The 24,925-nt window shown below is 40.1% G+C and overlaps 2 protein-coding genes across 2 annotated transcripts in view; one reads left to right on the top strand and one right to left on the bottom strand.

The window, feature by feature from the left end:
* LOC136876156 (uncharacterized) overlaps positions 1–18,176 on the bottom strand; it is a 60,483-nt gene extending 42,307 nt beyond the window's left edge. The window contains exons 1-2 of the mRNA XM_067149879.2: positions 18,126–18,176; positions 5,755–5,866 (exon numbers count right to left, since the gene is read on the bottom strand). Coding sequence (XP_067005980.1) covers positions 5,755–5,866; positions 18,126–18,142 — 129 coding nt within the window. The 5' untranslated portion in view covers positions 18,143–18,176. The remainder of the gene's footprint in view (positions 1–5,754; positions 5,867–18,125) is intronic.
* A 171-nt stretch (positions 18,177–18,347) lies between these two features.
* LOC136858035 (uncharacterized) overlaps positions 18,348–24,925 on the top strand; it is a 35,392-nt gene continuing 28,814 nt past the window's right edge. Inside the window, exons 1-2 of the mRNA XM_067137255.2 lie at positions 18,348–18,458; positions 23,318–23,414. Coding sequence (XP_066993356.2) covers positions 18,421–18,458; positions 23,318–23,414 — 135 coding nt within the window. The 5' untranslated portion in view covers positions 18,348–18,420. The remainder of the gene's footprint in view (positions 18,459–23,317; positions 23,415–24,925) is intronic.

Below are 24,925 nucleotides of genomic sequence, written 5' to 3'. Positions count from 1 at the left end.
TTGATCACAGCAGAATTTCATTCGCTGTTTGAATAACGTTATTTACACTGTGTACAGACTTGCTAAAGTAACTACACCAATATGCAAAATTTAAATATAGTTAGAATACGATAAACTATTTTATTAATAAAGTGGCAGAGTTTCACAAAACATAGTAAAAATTGAAAGTTTATCCGATATACAATAGAATAAAAGAGATGAAATTTACAACTTTTTAAATGCTAAAGCTACAGATGAAACAAACAAAAAGCGATATTATAAGATCACTTCCTCAATGAGAAAAGAGATTAATATATTTGTGTTTTACCCTAACGGCCACAGACGCCTTGCAGCAACGATGTGGCTCAAGAGGTCTATGGGGGAGAGCTAGCTGTATTTCTCACGAAGAGCGGTGCAGAACTCCGGAATTATGCTTGGTGGAGGATGGAGGACTAAAATTCGTCTCCTTAATAAATTCTAGACAGGCTATACAGAATTAATGTCCGGAAATCTCGTTGGCCAATCCCTGAGATGAATATTTTCACTTTCAAGAAATCCATCCACCAGGTTGGAGCGATGCGCACATCCGCTATCCTCCATGAAAATTAAGTCCAGCTTGACAGCACCTTTCAAAGGACGCTATGCTTTTGTACTGTCTCATCTCCTGTACCACTCTATACTTGTCGATCACGCGCCTATTTGATGTGCAGCAATCTTACACACAGGTAGAAAATAGTTTCATTGATAAATATTTGTTGTGATCGCGCTCAGATGTCCCTCAAACTAACTAATGGGTAAGCAATAGAAAGGGGATTTCATGTTCCGAACAAACAAATGCTCTGAAGATGTCATGCAACATTACAGCGGTTCGCGCAATACCGGGGCAAAGTTCCAGCACAACCCGCTGCCGTATTCCAGATTGCAGTGAGATTGAAACTCTTGGACACGTGCTGGGCTCATGCCCCAAAGGTGAATTGCTGGTGAACGCAAGACATTACAAAGTGAGAAGTTCTTTAGCTTCATTCTTGAGATTGTTATGATGGAAAACCCGTGAAGAAGTACACTGTTAATCCTGTAAAGGATCTTCTAGATGAGCTGTTATTGTCGAAATAAACTGGCGCACTGGAAACGCTGTTGTATTAGATCCAAAAATTCGCTTTGAAAGGGATCAATATTGAGGCATCTGAAGTTGACCAGGGGAAAAGGTCCATCTACGAACCCTATCTACCGTACCTCTCTGATCGCTATCATGTTCCATTAAAAAACTGGTGTGTTATAGGTTTACTATTAGGCAGCAGGGGTGCTGTGCCGCTGTTGACCTGGAAACGTATGAAAAGCCTCGGATTGTCTTTTAAATTGTCTAAATCACATCGCCTTAAACATTATTAAGGACCCGCTTAAAACTGTTCATCACCATTTGTACTACACGTGATACGGAGTTAATCCTATTACTAAACTATACATAATGATTCTCAACAATCCAAGTAAATGTGTTCTTGTTTCAGGACCGCCGTGGTCACTTACTAGTTGTAAACTGATATCTCTTTTGGAGAATAAAATTACCAGTTAGCTTCTAGGGGTGTCTTCCCCCACAGTAATTTTTCCAGGTAGTAGGTAATATTTTTACCAAGTTTAGTTGACACCTATGCTGGAACATACATACAAACGTCCATAATCTTAGTCATTTAGGCATTTCAATTTCTTCATCCCCACTCACGCCCCTGCCGATTGGGGCTCAACTTGGACTTAAAAGACATCCGGAGTGTCACTATTCATTTCAGCGACCCCGAAAAGTGCGGATTCGACACTACTTTCGATTATTTTTATGTTCCAAAACTACCGAGCAAGTGGCCGTGCGGTAAGGGTCACGCAGCTGTCAGCTTGCATTCGGGAGATAGTGGGTTCGAACCCCACTGTCGGCAGCCCTGAAGATTGTTTTCCGTGGTTTCCCATTTTTGCACCAGGCAAATGCTGGGGCTCCACCTTAATGAAGGCCACGGCCGCTACCTTCCCAATCTCCCACCCTTCCGTCGCCGAAAACATTCCATGTGTTAGTGCGACGTTAAACAAATAGCAAAAATAAAATAAATAAAAAAATAAAAAAATTCCAAACCCTCACCCCCATCCCTAAGGGTGCCTTATTTTTTCCATTTGCTTTACGTCGCACCGACACAGATAGGTCTTATGGCGACGACGTTACAGGAAAAGCCTAGGCATGGGAAAGAAGTGGCCATGGCCGGAGAAAAATGCGTTCGTTCATTGTTTATTTAATTGGCTGAAGTTAATGATTCGCTCAGTAGGAAGATGTTGGTTTAGTTGTCTTTGAGCTGAAGTTTCCAGGTGTGAAAATGGGAAACCACGGAAAAACAGAGAGGTATAAGAAGGTGCCGAGGTGAATGGGTGGACAGGGAAATGACCAGAGCGTAAGTTAAAGCACTAAATTTTCAAATTTTATTTCTTTCCTTTTTTCATGAGTTTAAAATTTGATATATAAACTGAATAAGCAACAACAACTAACATTTAAAGAGCTCGTCAGCTCGGATAACAAGGATGGACTATAAGTTCAGAAATCAGGTCCAATAGAGAAAATGATCGACACAATAGTTTACAAGGGATAAGCAATATAACTCTGAAGGTACACTATTTTACAAGAGAATACTTGCTCCACTCACGTACATCGTCTAGTAGTTTCAGCTTCAAAAGTTGATATATCCAGTCTCTTGGAGGCGCAAGTTTCTTACACAATCATGCTTGACAAACTTCAGATAATACGTATGCTGTCATTTCTGCTCGACGGTCTGTTACACACTCGTCTATAAATAATGACAATTTAAACAGGCACAATGAGTGTCCATTCCAAATGGCCTTAATGTTCAAAATAAAAAGTTTAAGACAATCGGCCATAAACAAAAGGCTAGGAGGCGAAACACTTGCACTCCTTTTTGAATGGCATTTAAAATCTTAAATGGGCTTATTGCCCGAAGTTGCAGAGGCTAAGCCTATACTACAGAGGGGTGACTAGATGCGAAATATTAAGCACCAAAGCAGTGCGAAGAATTTAAAGAAAAGTCTTCGTAACCACATACCGAGTTGAATGGGAATTAACAGAGGGTGAACACTCTTTATTCTCTAAATTACACGTTTCCCAGCAGGGATTTGAACAAAGTCCTCAGACTTGGCGAAAGCTTACATTTAAACAGTGATTTTAGAACGTTACATAATCAAAGAAATTTGAAACCTTCCCCTCAAGTTATCTGCCGGTAGCTATCACATGTTAAGAAATGTCTGCCATTACCTTGAGTTGTTGGGCCTCCCGAATGCGAGCCTACAGCCCCTTCCTCCTTACTATGCCGCGCACACACTGAACCGGAGCGATGCAGATGACAATCCAGCTGTTACAGCATCTCAGAGGGGAAACTTCCAGAACTCTCTTGAGATCGGCAGAATGCTTGTACACACCCCGAATTTTAATTGGCTAGAGAAATATGCACAAAATTCCTGATTAGTTAATAACTTAAGCAAAAAGGAAACCGTAGGAGTATTGACAACCTTGGCACATAAATATCTGCAAAATTTAAGGTTTACAAACGTAGAAAATTGAAACTTCCCTCAAAAATTAATTATCCGTAATCCCCTGAGACAGGGCACGTAGACAGGTAGTAGAGACATCTAATGGTTAAAGGTCCAAGTATCTTGAGTTACATAGTTTAAGATTCACCACACAGAGGGCCTTCTAGAAGGCGCGCAGTTCAACGGGACGGAGAAGGTGTACCCCCGGTACAATTATTATTATTATTATTATTATTATTATTATTATTATTATTATTATTATTATTATTATTATTATTATTAGTGTTATTGAGACTGATGAAACTGAACATTGTCTACAAGGCAGTGGTGTAGCTTGAAGGAAATACTGATGTGTCTAAACAATTTTACTTCATTTCAATATTATTGTTTTCTTTCTCTTTCTTTGTTTCGAATATGGTTTACTATTTCTTATGTTTATTATACTTACACTATTTTAATATAATTATACCATACACACCCAAGATCACCAATGCAAAAGTAGTTATATCCAAACGTTTTATCGTCTTTTCGTACTTTTTTACTTCTTTTCCAGCGGTAATCTTTCATTGCAATAAAATTATAGTTATTGACGGTTTCTGTTAAGTTCTTTTATCCAGGCACGACAAGTTTTGCAACTGGACTGCTCATGTAGGCTACAGAAATATATAATCGTTCTGTTTCAATTCAATTCAAGTCGGTCACTGGTGAGTTCTGATTTTAGTTCTTTATGATTTGTTAGGATCGGGTGACCTCTCTAGTGAGAGAAGTAAGAGCATAATTTGTCCCTCCCTACGCCAAAGGAATACTAGCAACCGTAAGTCTTCGGAAGGGAAAAGGTTTAGTACTAAATTGACTTTTCAGGCAGCTGTGTATTCATATTGTTATTTAAAACTCAAGTTGTAATATTGAACAAGAAATCGTTCTTAACATTTACGTGCGTAGGTGTCACATGCAACCAAACGTGCTCTTAAACAATTTATGGTTATCTTCATATATAAAATTGGATTGTTGGTATATTTGAGATTAATAGACTTAAAAACTACTGGACCGATTTCGCTGAAAATTTCACAATTTGTTCTCTTCACTTCTGAGAGGGATTTTGATCTAGTTTGAACGAAATCGAATCGGTGCTTTTATTATTATGAGTTATTTTATGTAATTTTATTAAATTGCAAAGCCTCACCAAGATTGTATCGACTTGATGGACAGATTGTCACTAGACAACAGCAGCTTACGCTATAATCATGATAGTCCGGTAATAAATCTGTATACAGGAGGAAGGGAACACGCCGCCATGTACCTTTCTTGATAGGAGATTCATTCTTATGCCTGTTATTTGGAAATAACATTTCAACATGCCGTGACCGAGATGTACTTTCATGTCATAGGACCAACATTGATAGGTCTGCCCAGTTTGAAGAATGTAGCTGTGTATTAGATGAGTAAAATGTTTAAGAAACTGCGAAAAATATATATCAACAATGGAATGACACGAGTTATCACCCACTCCTAACGAAGAGCAACTGGGGATTCTCTACGAGCAAAGGCGAGTCTATGTAATCTCTCTATAGGTCTATATACAGAGTAATGTATGTGCACATGAATGTATTACATCTCCGAAACCACTGAAGCGATTTCAACGAAACTTGGTACACTTGTGACTTAGTATCAGGAGACAAACCTCGTCGCCATAAGGCATATCTGTGTCAGTGCGACGTAAAGCAACTTAAAAAAAAGCAACATCCTTTAGGCCTACGCCGTTTTTCCAGATACTAGCACCATAGGGGTAAGTCAGGATGTCATGGTGCTAGTGTTTGGAAATACAACTCAACGGAGGTTGCGAGACAGCACTTCCTTGGTATGCAGTGTGCTGTGCAGCATGTACACTACCCAGTGCACGTGCCTTGCTGCTATAAGTAAACGTTATTTTTTTCTTAGGTGCGTTCAGTTATTTTATTTTGAATGAACAGATACTGTTACGATTTGCAGATACGCGAACTGCTCAAAACCGATCCAGTTCTGTCTCATATATAGGCCTACAGTACATTGCCTGTATATATGCAGTGAAAGAGAATCATCTAAGGAAGATGTAAGAGAGAGAGACGAAAATAACTAAAATGTAACAAATATTTTATCTCCACAGCCACTTTCCAAAGATGGATCCTATGATTTTCAAAACTGGTAGATCAGTCGGTGTTGACTTACTCCTATGGTGCTAGTGTCCGGAAATACAACGTAACGGAGCTTGCGGGACAGCACTTCGGACATCTCATGACCCTGAGCGACACTCCAACAGACCACCAGGATCACGACTAATCTAGAAAGTAACATAATGAAATTAGCTCTTCATTTTAAAATCTTGATCATTCATGGGATACACATTATTTGTATAGTAAATATACTATTTTTTAATTATTCATATTTTTACTTGTTGTTCACATATTTACATCTGGGATATTCATTACCTTTTCCATTTATAAAGGCAGAAAAAATTATTTTCATTTAAAAGTAGTGAACACGGGTCGAAACATGCCATTATATATAATCTTTAGACAGGTCTTTTAATTTAAGTGGTATCATTTTATTGTATTGAATAGTTGGACAATATCCATGTACATTCTTATTAATTATTTTTAAATATAATCTTTCTAGAAACGTCAGGGAGGGCAATGACGTTGGTGAAATTACACTCGAGGAAGTGGAAAGGATGGCAAATAAACTCCGTTGTCATAAAGCAGCAGGTTTAGATGAAATTAGACCTGAAGTGGTGAAATATAATGGGAAGGTGGGGATGAAATGGCTCCATAGACTAATAAGCTTAGCATGGAATGTTAGTAAGGTACCTTCTAATTAGACCAAGGCAGTAATTGCACTTATCTATAAGCAAGGATTGCCTCTGAAAACCGTAAACGTAGTTAGTGGGACGCAAAGCCAACGACATTATTAGCAAGCGGTGATCTCATTGATCAGTATACCTGACAAGGTGTTCACTGGCATCTTGGAAGGTAGGGTGCGATCGGTGATTGAAAGTAAGTTGGATGAAAACCAGCGTGGTTTGAGACCACCAAGGGGCTGACGGCATCAGATATTTAGTATGCGCTAGGTAATTGAAAAATGCTGCGAGAGGATTAGACAGTTATGTTTCGTAGACCTAGAGAAGGCATATGGCAGAGTACCGAGGGAAACGATGTTAGCCGTACTGGGTGACTATGCGATTTAGGGTAGATTATTGAAAGCAACAGAGGAATTTATTTTGACAATTGGGCTGGAGTAAGGATTGATAGCAGAATGAGTTCTTGGTTCAAGGTACCTACAGGCGTTGGGCAAAGCTGTAATCTTTCACCATTGTTGTTCATAGTTTAGGAATGGATCGACCGCTGAAAGATATAAAGTGGCAGAAAGGGATTCAGTTATGTGGAAATACGGTAAGCAGTTTGGCCTGTGCCAAAGACTTGGCCTTCATGGCACATTGTGATGAAAGCCTGCAATCTATATCCTGAAAATCGCTGCAATGAGTATGATATGAAAACTAATCTTTCCAAGACTTAAATGATGTTAGTAGGTAAGAAACTTAAGATAACTGAATGTTAGGTTGGGAATACAAAGCTGGAGCAGGTAGATCGTTTCAAGTATTTTGGATGTGTATTCTCCCTGGGTGGTAGTAGCCTATATTAAGTGAGACTGAATCAAGGTACAGCGAAGCTAGTGTAGTGAGATCGCAGTTGCGATCAACTGTGTTCTGTAAGAAAGAAGCAAGGCCAACTAGTGCGGCCTTGGAAAGAAGTCAGCTCCCGGACGAAACAGACTCCGGTCTGTTTTCAGAACAACTTTGCAATATGGGGAGTGAAAGCTGGCTGTACTCAGGATATCTTATTCATAAGTTAGAAGTAACAGATATGGAAGTAGCGAGAAATATCGCTGGTACAACCAGGTGGGAATAATGGAAGGAGGGTAGTAGGAATCTACGAGGGTCGAGTCATATGTCATGGCAACTATTTTTTTCCTCGCGAGCAGGAGACAACACGGAAAATCTAAGATATGTATTTGGAAATATAAGGCATGTACTAATGCATAGTGCCTGAAGACAAATTCTTACTTCAGGAGATTCTCGTAGGAAAGTGACAGAACACAGGCCATTGGTAAACATTGCTTTATTATGGTATAGACAGCAAATACACAAGACTACGTACAAAGGACAGGTCCCCACTGGTTACAGCCCTTCGAAATAATCACCCAAGGCTTCCACAGCGCCCGTCCTCATGTAAACACTGATCGATCACCATTATCCTTACAGCTTACACTGGGCAACCTGGTCGAGGGAAATCGGCAGTTGATACTCTACCCCGTTTGAACGTCTCCACCCACCTCGCCACTGTTCTATAGGGCATGGCATGCGCACCTAAGGCTTCCCGCAGCTCTGCATGGCATTGGCGTGCATTTCTGCCGCGGAGAACTGCTATTTTAATATACGATCGTTGCTCCTGCTTATTGACTTCCATTTTGTAACGCTCTCACTCACACACTGAACACTGTTGTTTACATACACCATCTAGTGGCATCATACGCAAGTACATACCGTACGTTTCCAAATGCATATCTTAGATTTTCCGTGTTGTCTCTTGTTCGTGAGAAAAAAGTTGTCATGACTTATGACTCGACTTACGTATATAAAGTTATAGGGGGTCCGCTGTCTGTAATTTCGTTTGTTTTGCCAATTTTTCAGATACTTACCCGTTGTAGGTCAACTCAAGACGGAATCGGTGGTTTTTACTTTTCGTGTCTGTTTGTTTGTTCGACCATCACGGTGAAACGGCTGAATAGATCTCGACCAAACTTCATATGTAGAGAAAACTCATCCCGGGGAAGGTTTTGATATGCATATGATTTAAAAATATTTGAATAGACGGGGGGCGGGGGGTTATAGAACAACCAGAACAGTGTTCCTCCTTTTTCTCTTATACTATTGATTTTCTGTAAAATCCGTGGACTATATGTGAAACGTCTCTTCATTATAAACGACTTTTGTTATGTTAATAGTTTAGCTTACTCTTCAAATGACGGAGATAATTACTATTTTCTGTGGGTATCATGCTGTGCATTGAGTCACCGACAAACCGACAGATCGACAGACTGACAACAAACCTACAGGTTACCATGGCAACGTCTCTGACTGCTTGCCAGCAGGGAAGTGACATATTTAACTGTATTACTTTCTTCCTCAATTACTCCGTATATATGCGAGTGCTAATCCCGAAACCTGGACACTCTTTTCATTGAGGAAAAATTCCAAGCTATACAAATATATAACTTTTGACCCCAGAAAATACCGAAATATGGATGCAATTTTAATGACGGTGCAGGCCTTCGTTTTGGGATAATGGGTGGCTAAACGGTAAGTCGTATCACAAAACAGAAAGCACAATCGCTGTTCAATTTGGGGGTATTTACAACTTTGGTCATATAATTTTTTGACGTATCTCTATCCCTTATGCGTTAAATAGACCTGTATTTTTCGATTTCAAGTTAATTTTGTACTTTCTACACGTATATGTTATCGTCTGACACACCTATAGGAAAGATGGAATCGTGACATTCGGCACGCACATTAACACGACCAGTGGCCATATGTTAGGGAAATTTTATGATTCCAGCTGCCACATGAATACAAAATTCAATGATTCTAACTCAATCTAACCCATAAATATAGGAGATACAAGAAAATGTCATAGGACCAACTATACAGAACACTAAAAGGGGCGTCTGATGGTGAAGTCCGTTTGTAGATATGTCGTACAGCTTTAAAGCAGTAACTCTCGAAATAAAAGTCTGCACTTCTGGGCGTGTCCATGCTTTCTATATGAATAGGCTGAATAGATCTCGACCAAATCCGTAGACTGTATGTGAACACTTTTATAAATCCCTGTTTGAGGTACATTATGAGAATATGGTGGCCAAAAGTCATCTCAAACAAGGACCTTTGGCAGGCCACAAGTCAAAGTCCCATACAGGAACAGATAGTCTATATAAATAAAGTTGTAGGGGGTCCGCTGTCTGTTATTTCGTTTGTTTTGCCAATTTTTCAGATACCTATCCGTTTTAGGTCAACTCAAGACCGAATCGATGGTTTTTATTTTTCGTGCCTGTTTGTCTGTTTGTCCCACCATCACGGTGAAACGGCTGAATACATCTCGACCAAACGTCATATTTAGAGTATACTCATCCCGGGGAAGGTTTTGATATGCATATGATTTAAAAATCTTTGAATAGACGGGGGATTATAGGAAAACCAGAGCAGTCTTCCTCCTTTTTCTCTTATACTATTGATTTCCTGTAAAATCCCTGGACTGTAGGCGAACACTTTTATAAATCGGTGTTTGAGGTACATGATGAGAATGTGGTGGCCAAAAACCATCTCAAACAAAGACCTTTGGCAGGCCACAAGTCAAAGTCCCATACAGGGACAGATAAAGAGAAGAAAATGGAGATGGATCGGGCACACTCTGAGAAGACCACAAGAAAGTATCACAAGGCAGGCATTGAGCTGGAATCCACAAGGTAGTCGCAGACAAGGCAGACCGAGGATTACCTGGAAGAGAACCATAGACAGGGAGATTGCTGGAGTTAACAAGATATGGAGGGGGGTGAAAGCATTGGCGGCAGGTAGAGTAGCTGGAGAAATTTCGCCGAGGCCCTATGTTCCACCTGGAATTAAAGGAAATAAGTTAAGTATGTGAAACGTCTCTTTATTATAAACGACCTTTTTTATGTTCATAGTTTAGCTTACTCTTCAAATGACGGAGAAAATTACTATTTTCTGCGAGTATCATGCTCTGCATTGAGTGACCGACAGACCGACAACGAACCTACAGGTTACCATGGCAACGTATCTGACTGCTTGCCACCAGGGAAGTGACCTATTGCCATTTTCGTCATCATACCTATACACTCGTGGTTGTTCCTTGGGTAGCGCATGAGAGACGTCAATCGGCAATTCTGCGGGGTATTGGTGGAATATCGTTGAAGGTTATAACCGTTTTCGAATAACTTAAGTAATAACACCATAAGTCATCTTCTTATCTGTTTACCTAAGAATCCCTGCGCCTAAATTTCTCCTCTGTTACCGTTTTCTTATATCCGTCACTCATACCATCACAATTTATTGAGGGACATTTGTTTTTCCAATCATCCACTTGGTATTTACATATTTGTCTTATCCGGCTGTCCTCAGTTATAATCCTATTTTCTATTAATTTCAACTTTCTTAACTGTATTAATTTCTTTCTTAATTACTCCGTATGTATTCGAGTGCTAATCCCGAAACTTGGACACTCTTTTCTTTGAGGAAAAATGCTATACAAATGTATAACTTTTGGCCCGGACTTGCATTAGGAAAAAGGGCCTGTTTTATAATCTCTATTGTGAATGGCAGTTGCCAAGTAAGTCTGCCGTTATAGTAGAAACTCCCGAACTCTTTTGTGATTGACGGTAGCAAATGTAGCCTGTCATTATCAATAAACTTCCCCAATGCCTACCTTACATCGGAAACAACGTATGGCGTCCTCCCTGTTTTGTTTCTGGGATAGCGCTAAGAGGCATACAATTTAATATAATCTTACTCACTGCCTTTACAGTAATTTACGAATAAATCCGTATACAATGTAGAATACCGTCGCGAAACACGGGCACATTTGCTAGTGAATGTATAAAGGCTAAGTTAGGAATGAACTTGATCGATGAAACTGTATGCATTAACCGGCTTCGGTGGTCGGGTCGTGTGAGGCGAATTGTTATCTTGAGGAATAATGCACTTGGCATGGGTGGTAAGATGATTATTGGAAGATCAAGACGACGATTGTTAGACTCAATTTCTTATGATTTAAGGAAAATCGTTATAGAACTAAACGAGGCTACAGAGGATTGTGGCGGCGTTTATTACATTCACAAAGGCTTGCAGACTGAACGCTGATAGGCATAACAGTCTATGTACGTATGTACGTACTGTATGTATGTATGTGTGTATGTATGTATGTATGTATGTATGTATGTATGTATGTATGTATATATGTATGTATGTATGTATGTATGTATGTATGTATGTATGTATGTATGTATGTATGTATGTATTTTATTCTTTAGGTTTCAGTAGACCATTTTCTAAAATCTTTCGTATCTTCTCTTGTAGGCTACAGTAAATTATTGTTCGAATTATTTAAATAAGGCTTAAGATTTCTTACACTCACTACGTTGAAATTGTTTCTTATGATAATTCGCATCAGCCCTGTGCTTCTTTTATGTTATTGTTTACTATTTCTCGGTGTAAGCTAAGCTCTCTGAAGTTTTATACTTGTTCAGTACATTTAATGATTTGAGTTTAAATAACTAATTTTCAGGTATGTGAATTAGATTATTCCTTTTAGTTGTTACTTTTACATTTGAGGTCAATGTAAATCTTTATAATAATAATAATGTTATTTGATTTACGTCCCACTAACTACTCTTTTACGGTTTTCGGAGACGCCGAGGTGCCGGAGTTTAGTCCCGCAGGAGTTCTTTTACGTGCCAGTAAATCTACCGACACGAGGCTGACGTATTTGATCACCTTCAAATACCATCGGACTGAGCCAGGATCGAACCTGCCAAGTTGGGGTCAGAAGGCCAGCGCCTCAACCGTCTGAGCCACTCAGCCGGGCAATGTAAATCTTTATCATTTGTTATAATATGGGACATTCTATCTTCTAAAAGTGTTCGTTTGCTCTAATTATAAATCGTTACCGTTATATGATTTTGTCATTGTTGCGTTACTATGGATATATTGATGGTGATTTATGGTTAGCGGTATCTACGAAAGTCTTTGTTCCTATTGTTGTGAATTTGCGTGTGTCATGAGAAGGAACCGGTCAAAGTTGCTTTGTGTTCTCGAGTTTGAGAATTTAATTGTAATTTAAGATTTTATTATTTACTACCATGTACCCGCGGCTTTTCCCGCGTTTATTAATTCAACTGTTTTATATAATAAAAACTATTTTTGTCTTATAGAGCTTCCGGCTGAACTGTATTAGTGTCTTTCCAAATGGAGCTAAGATATATAGTGCGTTTGCCTTTCCAACTCTTGAACAAACCACGTAAGTTGACAATGGGAGAAGCAGCCTTTTCGAAGATGGAGTCCTACAACTTTAAGAGATTGTTCTTGTGCCTTGTTGACGGGAACTGCAGACATCTAAACTTAAACTGTATATCCGAAGAAATTATTCGAATCCGAGGAATGAATATTACTTTGCTCGCGGCATGCCCAATCATGAGAATGGCTTCAATAATATTCGTCATCAGTTTCAGAGTCGTGTTCGTTGCAGAGGGCAGAATTCTTATTAAGAAGGACCGGATAATTCTTGTGAGTGTTGCTTATTGATGACGTTGACAGCTTCATGTCTTGGTGCAAGAATTGCTCTTAGACACAGCCATGCGTCTTAGGCGAAAACTTGTGCCCATCTATGGCAAACATTTCAGATCTTTGTTTGCCGTAGATTTGGCTGGGCATCGCACACAGACAGACAGACAGACAGACAGACAGACAGACAGACAGACAGACAGACAGACAGACAGACAGACAGACAGACAGACAGACAGACAGACAGACAGACAGACAGACAGACAGACAGACAGACAGACAGACAGACAGACAGACAGACAGACAGACAGACAGACAGACAGACAGACAGACACACACTTCCTTTTATTATTATAAGAAGATTTGTGGTTGCTAACTTCTCTGTGATCCATTTTATTCTTTTTTTGTTTTAGCTTGTTTCTAAATTTTTAATTTCGATCTGAACTTAAGGAAATTGAGTCAAAATTAAATTTAAATTATTTTCATATTATAATTAAAGCTATATCTGTAACATTATTATAGTTTTCCCATTTAATTAATTATCAGTAATTTTAAATTCTCTAACTTTTCGCTTGTCAAGCTCACTTTTAAAATTTTATTTAACTCGTGGTCTTTAAAATTGTCCTTGTTTTATTAAACTTGAGTTGAACTTTGATATTTCTCTCATTTTACGCTTGCAATACTTTCTCTTCCGTCTTTGTGGTGTAGTGATTAGCGTGATTAGCTGCCACCCCCGGAGGCCCGGGTTCGATTCCCGGCTCTGCCATGAAGTTTGAAAAGTGGTACGAGGGCTGGAACGAGGTCCACTCAGCCTCGGGAGGTCAACTGAGTTGAGGTGCGTTCGATTCCCACCTCAGCCATCCTCGAAGTGGTTTTCCGTGATTTTCCACTTCTCCAGGGAAATGCCGGGATGGTACCTAACTTAAGGCCACGGCCACTTCCTTCCCTTTTCCTTGTCTATCCCTTCCAATCTTTCCATCTCCCTACAAGTATCCTGTTCAGCATAGCAGGTAAGGCCGCCTGGGCGGGGTACTCGTCCTCCTGCCCAGTTTTATCCTACCGATCCAAAGTCTCACGCTCTAGTACACTGCCCTTGAGAAGGTAGAAGTGGGATCCTTCATTCCTTCACTGAGTCCGAGGGACAAACCAACCCTAGAGGGTAAACGGATTAAGAAAGAAAGAAAGAAAGAAAGAAAGAAAGAAAGAAAGAAAGAAAAATATGTTCTCTTAACGATTGCATAGATCGTCGGTCTGTTTCATTTTGTCTGCACCTTTCCTTAATTTGTATAACTTCCTATCTTGTGTTATTCCTCGTAAGGAGGTTACACTACCTATGAAGTATAATGCAACGCTTTGTTTCGAAAGTTCTCGAACTTTTAGTTTATGTGGGTATTGTTCCACTCAACATATTCTGGAGACCGTACCGTAGGTACTCAAAGGTTTGTGGGATTGGAGCGCAAATTTCAACATATTGGCTTACCGTGAATACTTTTAATGGTCAGGTGTGTTCATGACTAGCTTAACTCGGTTGAGGTTAATATGGAGTCACAAAATCAACATTGTTCGCCTCTGTGGTGTAGTGGTTAGCGTGATTAGCTGCCACCCCCCGGAGGCCCGGGTTCGATTCCCGGCTCTGCCACGAAATTTGAAAAGTGGTACGAGGGCTGGAACGGGGTTCACTCAGCCTCGGGAGGTCAACTGAGTAGAGCGATTCCCACCTCAGCCATCCTGGAAGTGGTTTTCCGTGGTTTCCCACTTCTCCTCCAGGTGAATGCCGGGATGGTACCTAACTTAAGGCCACGACCGCTTCTGTCCTCTTCCTTGCCTATCCCTTCCAATCTTCCCATCCCTCCACAAGGCCCCTGTTCAGCATAGCAGGTGAGGCCGCCTGGGCGAGGTACTGGCCATACTCCCCAGTTGTATCCCCCGACCAAGAGTCTGAAGCTCCAGGACACTGCCCGTGAGGCGGTAGAGATGGGATCCCTCACTCAGTCCGAGGGAAAAACCGAACCTGGAGGGTAAACAGATGATGATGATGATGATGATGAAAATCAACATTAAGTTCTTTGTGAAAATAGACAAAACTTTCTCAGGAACGTGGTCATCCCTGGAGTTGTTGCATTCTTCGTGATAATACGAGGGTTGATAACAATGCTTTATGGCTGTAACACATCGTGGCGAGAAAATAAGTGCCTTGAACGTTTCCATCCCTTTACGTTTCTGATCCGTAACCCTGTGACAGATTTATTCCCCTGTTGGAAACGACCATAGAAGTCAGATATTTTCATGAAATAGAGGATGAAGATTGGAGTACCAACAAACGTCTTTATCCTCTACTAATTTTCGGTTTCATGTTAAAAAAATTGCCAATATATATTTCTACAGCCTGTTGTATTTTTCCATGAGATGAGCTTTATTGCTTGTACTAATACTACCAGTACTACGACTACTACTACTATGCCTACTATTACTTAGTATGCTATCTCCTATCATGAGGAATTCAAATGTGATTTTATTGAAGTACTGTTTTAAGGATCTTCAACACAGTTGGAATCGATACATCACTTCTCTTGGAGACTATTTGAAAAGAATATCCTAGTAAGTTCATTCGCGGGGCCGATGACCTTATATGTTAGGCCCCTTCAAACAACAAGCATCATCAGCAAGCAGTTCATTCGTGCTTTCATTCTCCGTAGCGTAACGGGTTCTATTCCCGGTACCGCCAGAGATTTAAGACTGGCTGGTGTGTGGTTAAAATGGTACATGTACCTGTATCAGCTTGGGATGAGGACACGGGTTTATTTATTATTAAGTGACTATTGATATCGTGATCATAGCCAAGGTTCAGTTTTATATGGAATATGAATCACTTTCATTTCAAAATTTCGTCATGCATTGGCCGCGGCCTTAAAGAAAATTCATTGTCAATAAAGATATCTGCCAATATTTATAACAAAGATATATTCTTCCTGGTACTTATTACCTTGCTAGATAACTTTGTACTTGAGAGAGAGTCTCGATTTTGAAACCCCGTTAACGAGAACTAAAAACTTCCCGAAGGGTAACAAGGTAGACGATAGTAATAAGAGACAACTCTTTGTATGAATACTGATCCATCAATAGCGTCGTTTGTCTTCGATCATTTCAACAATAGTGCTAAGCGAGATCTCTAAGGATATATAAAACGATTATTTCTTAACAAATACTGAAGACTCGTTGATTTTTTTGGACTAAATATGGCCTATTATACCGCTTTGTTGCTTTATACCTATTTTCTGTCAAACAATGTTTAATGGAAGTACGATAATTTATGAAACCAAAGACATCGATTGAAATGAGTAAACCAATTTTGTATTTATAATGTCAAAAATGAATCGAGATCCACCTCTGGGGTGAAGTGGTTAGTGTGATTAGCTGCCGCCCCCGGAGTCCCGGGTTCGATTCCAGGCTCTGCCACGAAATTTGAAAAGTGGTTCGAGGAATGGAACGGGGTCCACTTAGCCTTGGGAGGTCAACTGAGACTGAGTAGAGGGGTTCCGATTCCCACTTCAGCTATCCTCGAACTGGTTTTCCGTGGTTTCCCCACTTCTTCTCCAGGCAAATGCTGGGATGGTACCTAACTTAAGGTAACGGCCGCTTCGTTCCCTCTTCCTTGTCTATGCCTTTCAATCTTCCCATCGCCCACAAGGCCCCTGTGAGGCAGCCTGGGCGAGGTACTGGTTCTCCTTCCCGGTTTTATCCACGACCAAACGTATCACGCTCCAGGACACTGCCCTTGAGGTAGTGGGATCCCTCAGAACTTTCCAGAAACTTAAGATTTCACTCGAATTTAAGTGTGCAACACGAGTTCAACCGTCAACCTAAGACTTTGGCATCAATACATTTTAAGCGACATCACAATGATTTTATTCATCTGTTAATTTTGACATATTTTGGTTATATTCAGTGTAATTTATGTATAAGGTTTTACTTGTATGTCATTCCATCACCATCCATCCTCTTGTTCATCCATATCGTTTTAGATTATGTCTTTTGCTTCTAATTTTGGCTAGGCTGATGATGGTCCAAAAAACGGACCGAAACTAGTACCTGACACTATCATATTGTAATGTTTTGATAAACGTTAATGATTTTAAGTATTGAGAAGGTGGAGCAATAAATCTTGCATTCATTTTAAGTTATCCCTCACTGAGTTCGAGAGAAAAACCAACCCTGAAGGGTAAGTGGATTAAATGATGAAATGAATTAATCGAATCATTAACCCTTTACTGCATGAATAGTTTTTCATTTCCGTTTGGTGACAAATATGTCAAGCTTTAAGTGTCAAATTCCCAACAATTCTTAAGTGGGGCTAGTATATATATATATATATATATATATATACACACACGATATTTTGCCAGTTTTTGCTAATTTTTAGCATTTAAAGACCGATCATTACTGCTTTCTGGCCATAGGTGCGTATCGCAAGAAGCCTATAGAAATGTGATGGGGAGGGCCCACGTAAAATAACCGGTGGTTGGTACGTGCGGATGTTGACGGAGTCGAAGGAGTATCTTTGGTTGTAGGGCTGTTTTGTCATATGTTAGGTAAGAGGAAAAAACAAGGCATCACTGGTGTATGTGTTGGATTGGCTGTACAGTTGAAGCTGTACCGTGGGTACCGTAAAATTACAGTAACAGATTAAAGCAGCAAGCTAGAAAATCGTACAATTCATATATGAATCACTATGCATTGCAGGGTTAATTAATAACATCAAAATAGAGCAGCTATCAGGACTCTATGGAGTTTCTGGAGAATCTGAAGAGTGATCTGGTGGACATTTAATTCAAATTATATTTTTTGCAATATTGTACTCGATATATTGTCGTTATAGGCACGTTAATATTAAATCGCGCAACTACATCGGTTAGTCACTTTAAACAATTTCGTCTCTACAAAGTTCTTTGAGAGTGACCAGGCCCACCATTTTTCCGATCTCGTAAATCTCACAGTCATAATCTACTCACGAGCGTCTTCATTATTTCTAACTCGGAATGAGGGAGAAAAATAAATGATGACTTGATGAAACTGTCAACTTCTTAAACATAACAAACTAATGAATTTTGACTATAAGTCGGCATTATGGGCAGCCAGTTAAGTACAAATGATGATGCTGAAGTTGAAAATACTATAATATTTAACAACTTACTTGTAGTGAAGAACCATCTTGAGTCCACGCAACAGAGTCGCTCCTAGTCGTGTTTCCTATTGAACGAGCACTTACTTGCAGCTCTCTAATTGAGTTAGTAACTAGATGTGCCAGACGGGTTCTCGTGGACGCGGTAGTCATTGTGTTGTCCTTAACGGTAATATCTAACAATTAGTTACAGTATTATTCACTGAGTAAATAAACTTGCGAGTTAACGGAACAGGGACACAACGCCAAGTATTCCATAGTTCAAGGAATTACGTTGTTGTTCAGACCTCATCGGACTACGGAAAATATGAGTTCTTTCAAAAAACTTCATGAAAATAAGAATATGTAAGTTATTAGATTTAGCCTATTTTTGGGACAAATAGTTATGTACTGCATAAGCCCAATTTTACATTTTAATTTTAATATCACAAGTTTAATTAATTTCGTGTAGCTATTTCTAGCCGAGTGCAGCCCTTGTAAGGCAGACCCTCCGATGAGGGTGGGCGGCATCTGCCATGGGTAGGTAACTGCGTGTTATTGTGGTGGAGGATAGTGTTATGTGTAGTGTGTGAGTTGCAGGGTTGTTGGGGACAGCACAAACACCCAGCCCCCGGGCCAATGGAATTAACCAATGAAGGTTAAAATCTCCTACCCGGCCAGGAATCGAACCCGGGACCCTCTGAACCGAAGGCCAGTACGCTGACCATTCAGCCAATGAGTCGGACATATCATAAGTAACAGCATTTCTTTTGTTCCACCCCTGAGTGAAACTTCATTACTCCCAGTACAATTCCTTTAGGAGATATCATCAGTTCAAAAGCGCGAGGTAGCTTAAATGCATAATATTGGTTAGAAAAACGCATATTTGTTTATGTTACTTGTCACGGTCGGCATTCACATTACTTCCTTTAAGTATTAGTTAATAACTTATGCATTTTTACTCAGTGCCTAAAAATTAATATTTAGAAGTATGTGTAAATATCATCAATTTAATTTGTGTATACATTCTGAAGCTTATATCGTTTCAATTTTTCTTTGGGGGAAATTTACACAAGCGCGCTAATGCTGTTGTTCCTGCCTTAATAAACCAGTTATAAAGTGTAACTACTTAAGCGCACTTCATTATCTTTTCTAATATTTTTGATTAAAAAAAGTACACGTTTGTGTCTCGCAGATATAAATGTTAAATTCCATCACATGTCATTGTTATATATTCATTTCTATTCATATATCTGCATAACGTACCTTCATGTTGTAAATCTCTGATTTATTGTATTTGGAACTTCAACACCCGCTACTGAAAGGTTATATTATATCCTACGTCCAAATATTTTTTTCTCTGTTTAGTGATGCAGTTCATAAATGAGAGAACCTTTCAACCTGAAATTTGGCATATGCACTACTTGTCTTATTCTCATCGTAGTACTCGTCTTGTGCTCTTAATGCTGTTTTAAATTAGCACAGGGCGCATGGAGTAATATAAACTACTTTTCCTGGAGAATTAAATATATAGAAAATAATATGCGATGGAACACATCTGAATGGACGTTATCTCGAATATCTTGCCCGAAGCTGTAGAATTTGAACCTACTTTCAGAAATGAAAGGAAAGCCGGTAGTCAGTTTACGGACTCATTGATGTCAATCTCTGTATTCCTGGAGAACTGGGGAATTGTTCGTACAATTTCAACAGGACTTACTATGATGAGAGAATGTTGACGAATTCTTACATCGTGACAGTGTAAATCGTACACAGCCCAGGTTACACTTAAGTAGTTGAATAAACTCTATAACACCTTACGGAGAGGTATTGGTTACCTTTTTAATTTATGCTGCTAATATTTAGTTGTATGTAAAAAGCAAAACAAAAAACAAACAAACATAATTTGAATTTTTCTCCCTTTCTTTGACGGATGAAACATATTGCAATCAAGCTTTAAAACTGAAATGTTTCTGATGCATGCGTGATGTTTTAGGAATTTCAAAGACACCGACTTATGGACAAAATTTAGACATTCCTCTTCAATGATGCAGAGCCATTAACCTCAGTCTGCTCTTGATCATCTTTATATAAATTAAGATCTATTTATGGGTACGCAACATTCAACTCAGTTTAAGATCTTCTCGCTTCTATGTATTTAATCTTATTTTAAACATACTTTGCATTCTGGACGATGAAAGATTTGTCATTTAAATAACGTAAGTGTTCGGGTAACTTAGACAACTTTAAACTGCGTGATTTAAATATTCCATCACAGTGTGCATATTTTGAACGATTCGACTGTTGTCCGTACATTGTATGGTGATTTAGTTCTGCAAGCATCCTAAGTTTTTGTTTTTTGCATTATGTCTATAAGGACTCATGGCGAATATTTCACTGGCCTTCGAACAAGTATAGTTTTCTCAAGATTATAATTATCTCGACTATATTGAAATTATTTACAATTTACACGTAGTGACAGACACAGAAGTAATTGGGACACGAAAATCGTACATTAAGCTATTAAACAAACACAATAACAATATGCTACTACTAATCATCAGTTATTAGTTAGGTGGTATAATGCCAGAAAATACGATTGAATGGGAGAAATCTAATATTGCTTCGGCTGGGGGTAATATTGACTGAGTGTCAGAAAGAGCAACAAGAAACCTTCGCGACTACAAGAGAGGATGAAGAGTACTTGGCGAGAGGCGACGTGTGGCGAGGGAAAAGTCACTTTATTGCCGAAACTTGTGTTCATACAATAGTGACGTATTCGAGAAAGACAGGGAAGTCAATGGTGGTGGTGGCGGCGGCGGCGGTGGTGGTGATGTTGATGGTGATGATTAGGGTTTGAGAGGAAGTGCAACCGGGCAACCATCTCCTCTTAACACTAGTCAGAGAGGAAAAATGAAGAGGTCCAATCCTTCAAAAATGAAAGTATTGGTAAAAAAAGGGAAAGGCCACGAAAGGGATGAAAACGAAAGACACACTAGGCCTCTGAAACCTAACTTCCGTTTGGGTCGACAAAGAACAACAGTTGACCAAGAGCGGTCGAAATATGAAAGGAACCTGACACAAGTAAGTCGAAGTAATGCCAGAATGAGCTAGGCGACCGCGGTGGCCAACCCATACTCGAAAGTTCAGAGGCTCTGGTCCCCCATTTAGTCACCTCTTACGGCAGATAGGGGATTTATTCTACCGCCCGCACCCACTCACTCACACACCCACCCACCCACCGGGGGAAGGGAAGTCAATTAGCCATCTACTGAGGGTAATAGTGCAGTGGAAAATACATAATATGAATCATATAAACTCGTATCCTCATTCCGAGGTGGTGCAGCTCTTTTCAGGCACTTCCCCCCCCCCCATGTGCCACTTTTAATCACATACCAGCCCTCCCGCCATTTTTAAATTTCTGGCAGTACCGGGAATCGAACCCGGGCTTCCGAGGACGGCAGCTAATAATGCTAACCGTTATGCTACGGAGGAAGACTATAATATAAAATATATTAAAATGTAGTCGTGGTCGTATAATATAGATGGATTTGGCATCATTGACATATGATTTTGTGTATGTGTGCACTTCTAAATAATAATAATAATAATAATAATAATAATAATAATAATAATAATAATAATAATAATAATAATAATAATAATAATAATATACACCCGGAGCAGTGCTTGAAAACTTAAGCTACAAATTTCTTCGAGGTAGGAATTTTATAACGGATGTAACCATCACTAATAACAGATCAGATAATCTACATTGTTGATAAGATTAGGAAGACTGCTCCAATACTTGTAACCTGCAAACAAGTACACGGAACTAGCATAAAACCCTGTTCTAAAATCAACTTGCCAGTAGTTTCATCATGACCATGTATCATTTTCAATATTCTACACAGTTCATTAGCCACATTCGGTTTTCATCAATCCAGTTTATAGAGCTGTTCTCCTGAATACTCTCCTTATTGTGAGCTATGAGTTCTCTTCATCAGAAGTCTTCTCAACACGAAGATCCAGTGGTTAGCGAGAGACAATAGTGTAATAGTGAATGAAGCCCTAGCACAAGTGTTGGATATATTGTACCTGTGTAATTATCTGTGAACTATTAAATAATTACGATGGATGGCGGCATGGTACGACCGAGTTCGTTCAGGAATAGTGATTATTTCTGATACTACTATTACTAGAACGTACTAGATTTTAAGAGACTCCAGGAATTTTTCTCCATAAGAACTCCTTAACTGCCTCTGTGGTGTAGTGGTTAGTGTGATTAGCTGCCACCTCTAGAGGCCCGGGTTCGATTCCCGGCCCTGCCACGAAATTTGAAAAGTGGTACGAGGGCTGGAACGGTGTCCACTCAGTCTCGGGAGGTCAACTGAGTAGAGGGGGTTATATTCCCACCTCAGCCATCCTCGAAGTGGCTTTCCGTGGTTTCCCTACTTCTCCACCAGGCAAATGTCGGTACCTAATTTAAGGCCACGGCTGCTTTCTTCCCTCTTCTTTGTCTATCCCTTACGATCCTCCCCCCCCCCCCATACGGCCCCTGTTCAGCATAGCAGGTGAGGCCGCCTGGGCGAGGTATTGGTCCTACTCTCCATTTGTATCCCCATCCAAAGTCTCACGCTGCGGGCACTGCCCTTGAGGCGGTGGTAGTGGGATCCCTCGCTGAGTCCGAGGGAAAAACCAACCCTGGTGGTAAACGGATTAAGAAAGAAAGAAAGAAAGAAAGAAAGAAAGAAAGAAAGAAAGAAAGAAAGAAAGAAAGAAAGAACCTCCTTATTGTGCTGGAAACCAACGAGATGGAGTTGTCGCGTTCAAGCACATTCAAGTGCCATCCGGCTCCATGGCTGAATGTTCAGTGTCTAGGCCTTCGGTCCTCGGGATCCGGGTTGAATTTCTGGCCAGTAGAGAGATTTTAACATTAAAATAATTAATTCGCTTGACTCGGGTAGTGGGTTTTTGTGCTGACTCTAAGATTCCTGCAACTTATACACCAACACAACAAGCCTCACAACCTCAATCGGAGAAAATAATTGTCCTCTCTACCACCTTTCTTCTTCCTACAGAACAGGACTTTTGAACTATTTCGTCCACCTATCAATTCTTCAAGAGATATTTGTAGTGAGATTGGGAGGGTACAGTATCAGATATTGCGACAGTATTTTATCAGATATGAAGAAAGGATTTTATATATTGTTTACATTTCGCAGGTTACTCATTCTGTTCATGATCTTGGATTCCGCTCCAGTCGATACAGCATTTCGTCCACGACGACACCTTTACTTTCCCGAGGGCTCATATGTACAGGTAAGTAACATACTAGCACGTGATTTCGTTTGGAGTCTTTCAGAGTTCAGTTACTTCCTTGAGCAAGTTCGTTACCTTTTTGTCTCGAGTGTTACTCCTATCTGAGTTTTACACACTGACCAGCGCACTGGTGCCTGATATCTCCCTCTAATAGAACGAGCAAGTGGCCGTGCGGATAGGATCGCGCATTTCTCTTTACGGCACGCTTCCTTTCCACTCCTAGACCTTTCCTATCCCATTGTCGCCATAAGACCTATCTGTGTCGGTACGACGTAAAGCAAATTATAAAAGTCTCCTTTTTTGTCTGGTATTATTTGAAAATTTGTCCAGTTTATCATTCATGGGTCATGACTATAAGTTTAGCTCAAATCCATCTCTGGCGAGAGAGTATTTACATTGAACTATGTCTGCTAGTGCAGACCACGACATCATCGATCTGCGTCAGTTTCAACTTTGTATATGAAAGTTCAAAATATATTAGCCATGATAGCTACGCTATTTCTGAAAGCAACATTTATATGAATGCAGCGACAGTAATTTCTGATACGAAAAGATGGAAGCAAGTGCTGAGATGTCTTCGTAATGGCCAGGTACTGGATAAGTTTTGTTTTAATCGGCTTCGGTAACGTGGTCATGGGAGACGAGTCGAGGAAGTAGTTTACCTAACAGAATAACGGGAGCCGGACTCGATGACTCAGACGGTAGAACGCTGGTATTCTGAGCTCAAGTAAGGGGTTTCGATTTCGGCTCAGTCTAATGATATTTGGAGGTGATCAAATACATAAGCCTTGTGTCCGTAGATTTACTGATACGTAAAAGAACTCCCGCGGGACAAAACTCCGTCACCTCGGTGTCTCCTAAAGCTTTAAAAGTAATTTTTTGGACTAAAACCTATAACATTACTTTTTACATCATTAAGCCCATTGAGGAGCACGATTGAACTTATTTAGTTGGTGTGTGTGCTTTTCTTTCTTTCTTAATCTGTTTACCCTCCAGGGTTGGTTTTTCCCTCGGACTCAGCGAGGGATCCCACCTCTACCGCCTCAAGGGCGGTGTCCTGTGTCGGGGATACAACTGGGGAGAATGGCCAGTACCTCGCCAAGGCGGCCACATCTGCTATGCTGAACAGGGGCCTTGTTGGAGGATAGGAGATTGGAAGGGATAGACAAGGAAGAGGGAAGGAAGCGGCCATAGCCTTAAGTTAGGTACCATCCCGGCATTTGCCTGGAGGAGAAGTGGGAAACCACGGAAAACCACTTCCAGGATGGCTGAGGTGGTAATCGAACCCATATCTACTCAATTTTGGACCCCGTTCCAGCTCTCGTACCACTTTTCAAATGTCGTGGCAGAGACGAGAATCGAACCAGGGCCTCCGGCGGTGGCAGTTAATCACACTAACACTGCACCACAGAGGTGGGCGTGCTTTTCTTCATTTTCCAAAATATCATTTTCTCGCTGAATATATATATATATATTGCATTCTTCTGTCCAGGTTGGTTTTTAACATTATT

Source organism: Anabrus simplex, chromosome 1 (assembly GCF_040414725.1).
Source record: "Anabrus simplex isolate iqAnaSimp1 chromosome 1, ASM4041472v1, whole genome shotgun sequence".
In the NCBI taxonomy this organism is placed as follows: domain Eukaryota; kingdom Metazoa; phylum Arthropoda; class Insecta; order Orthoptera; family Tettigoniidae; genus Anabrus; species Anabrus simplex.
This window is presented reverse-complemented; position numbering and strand designations above follow the sequence as displayed.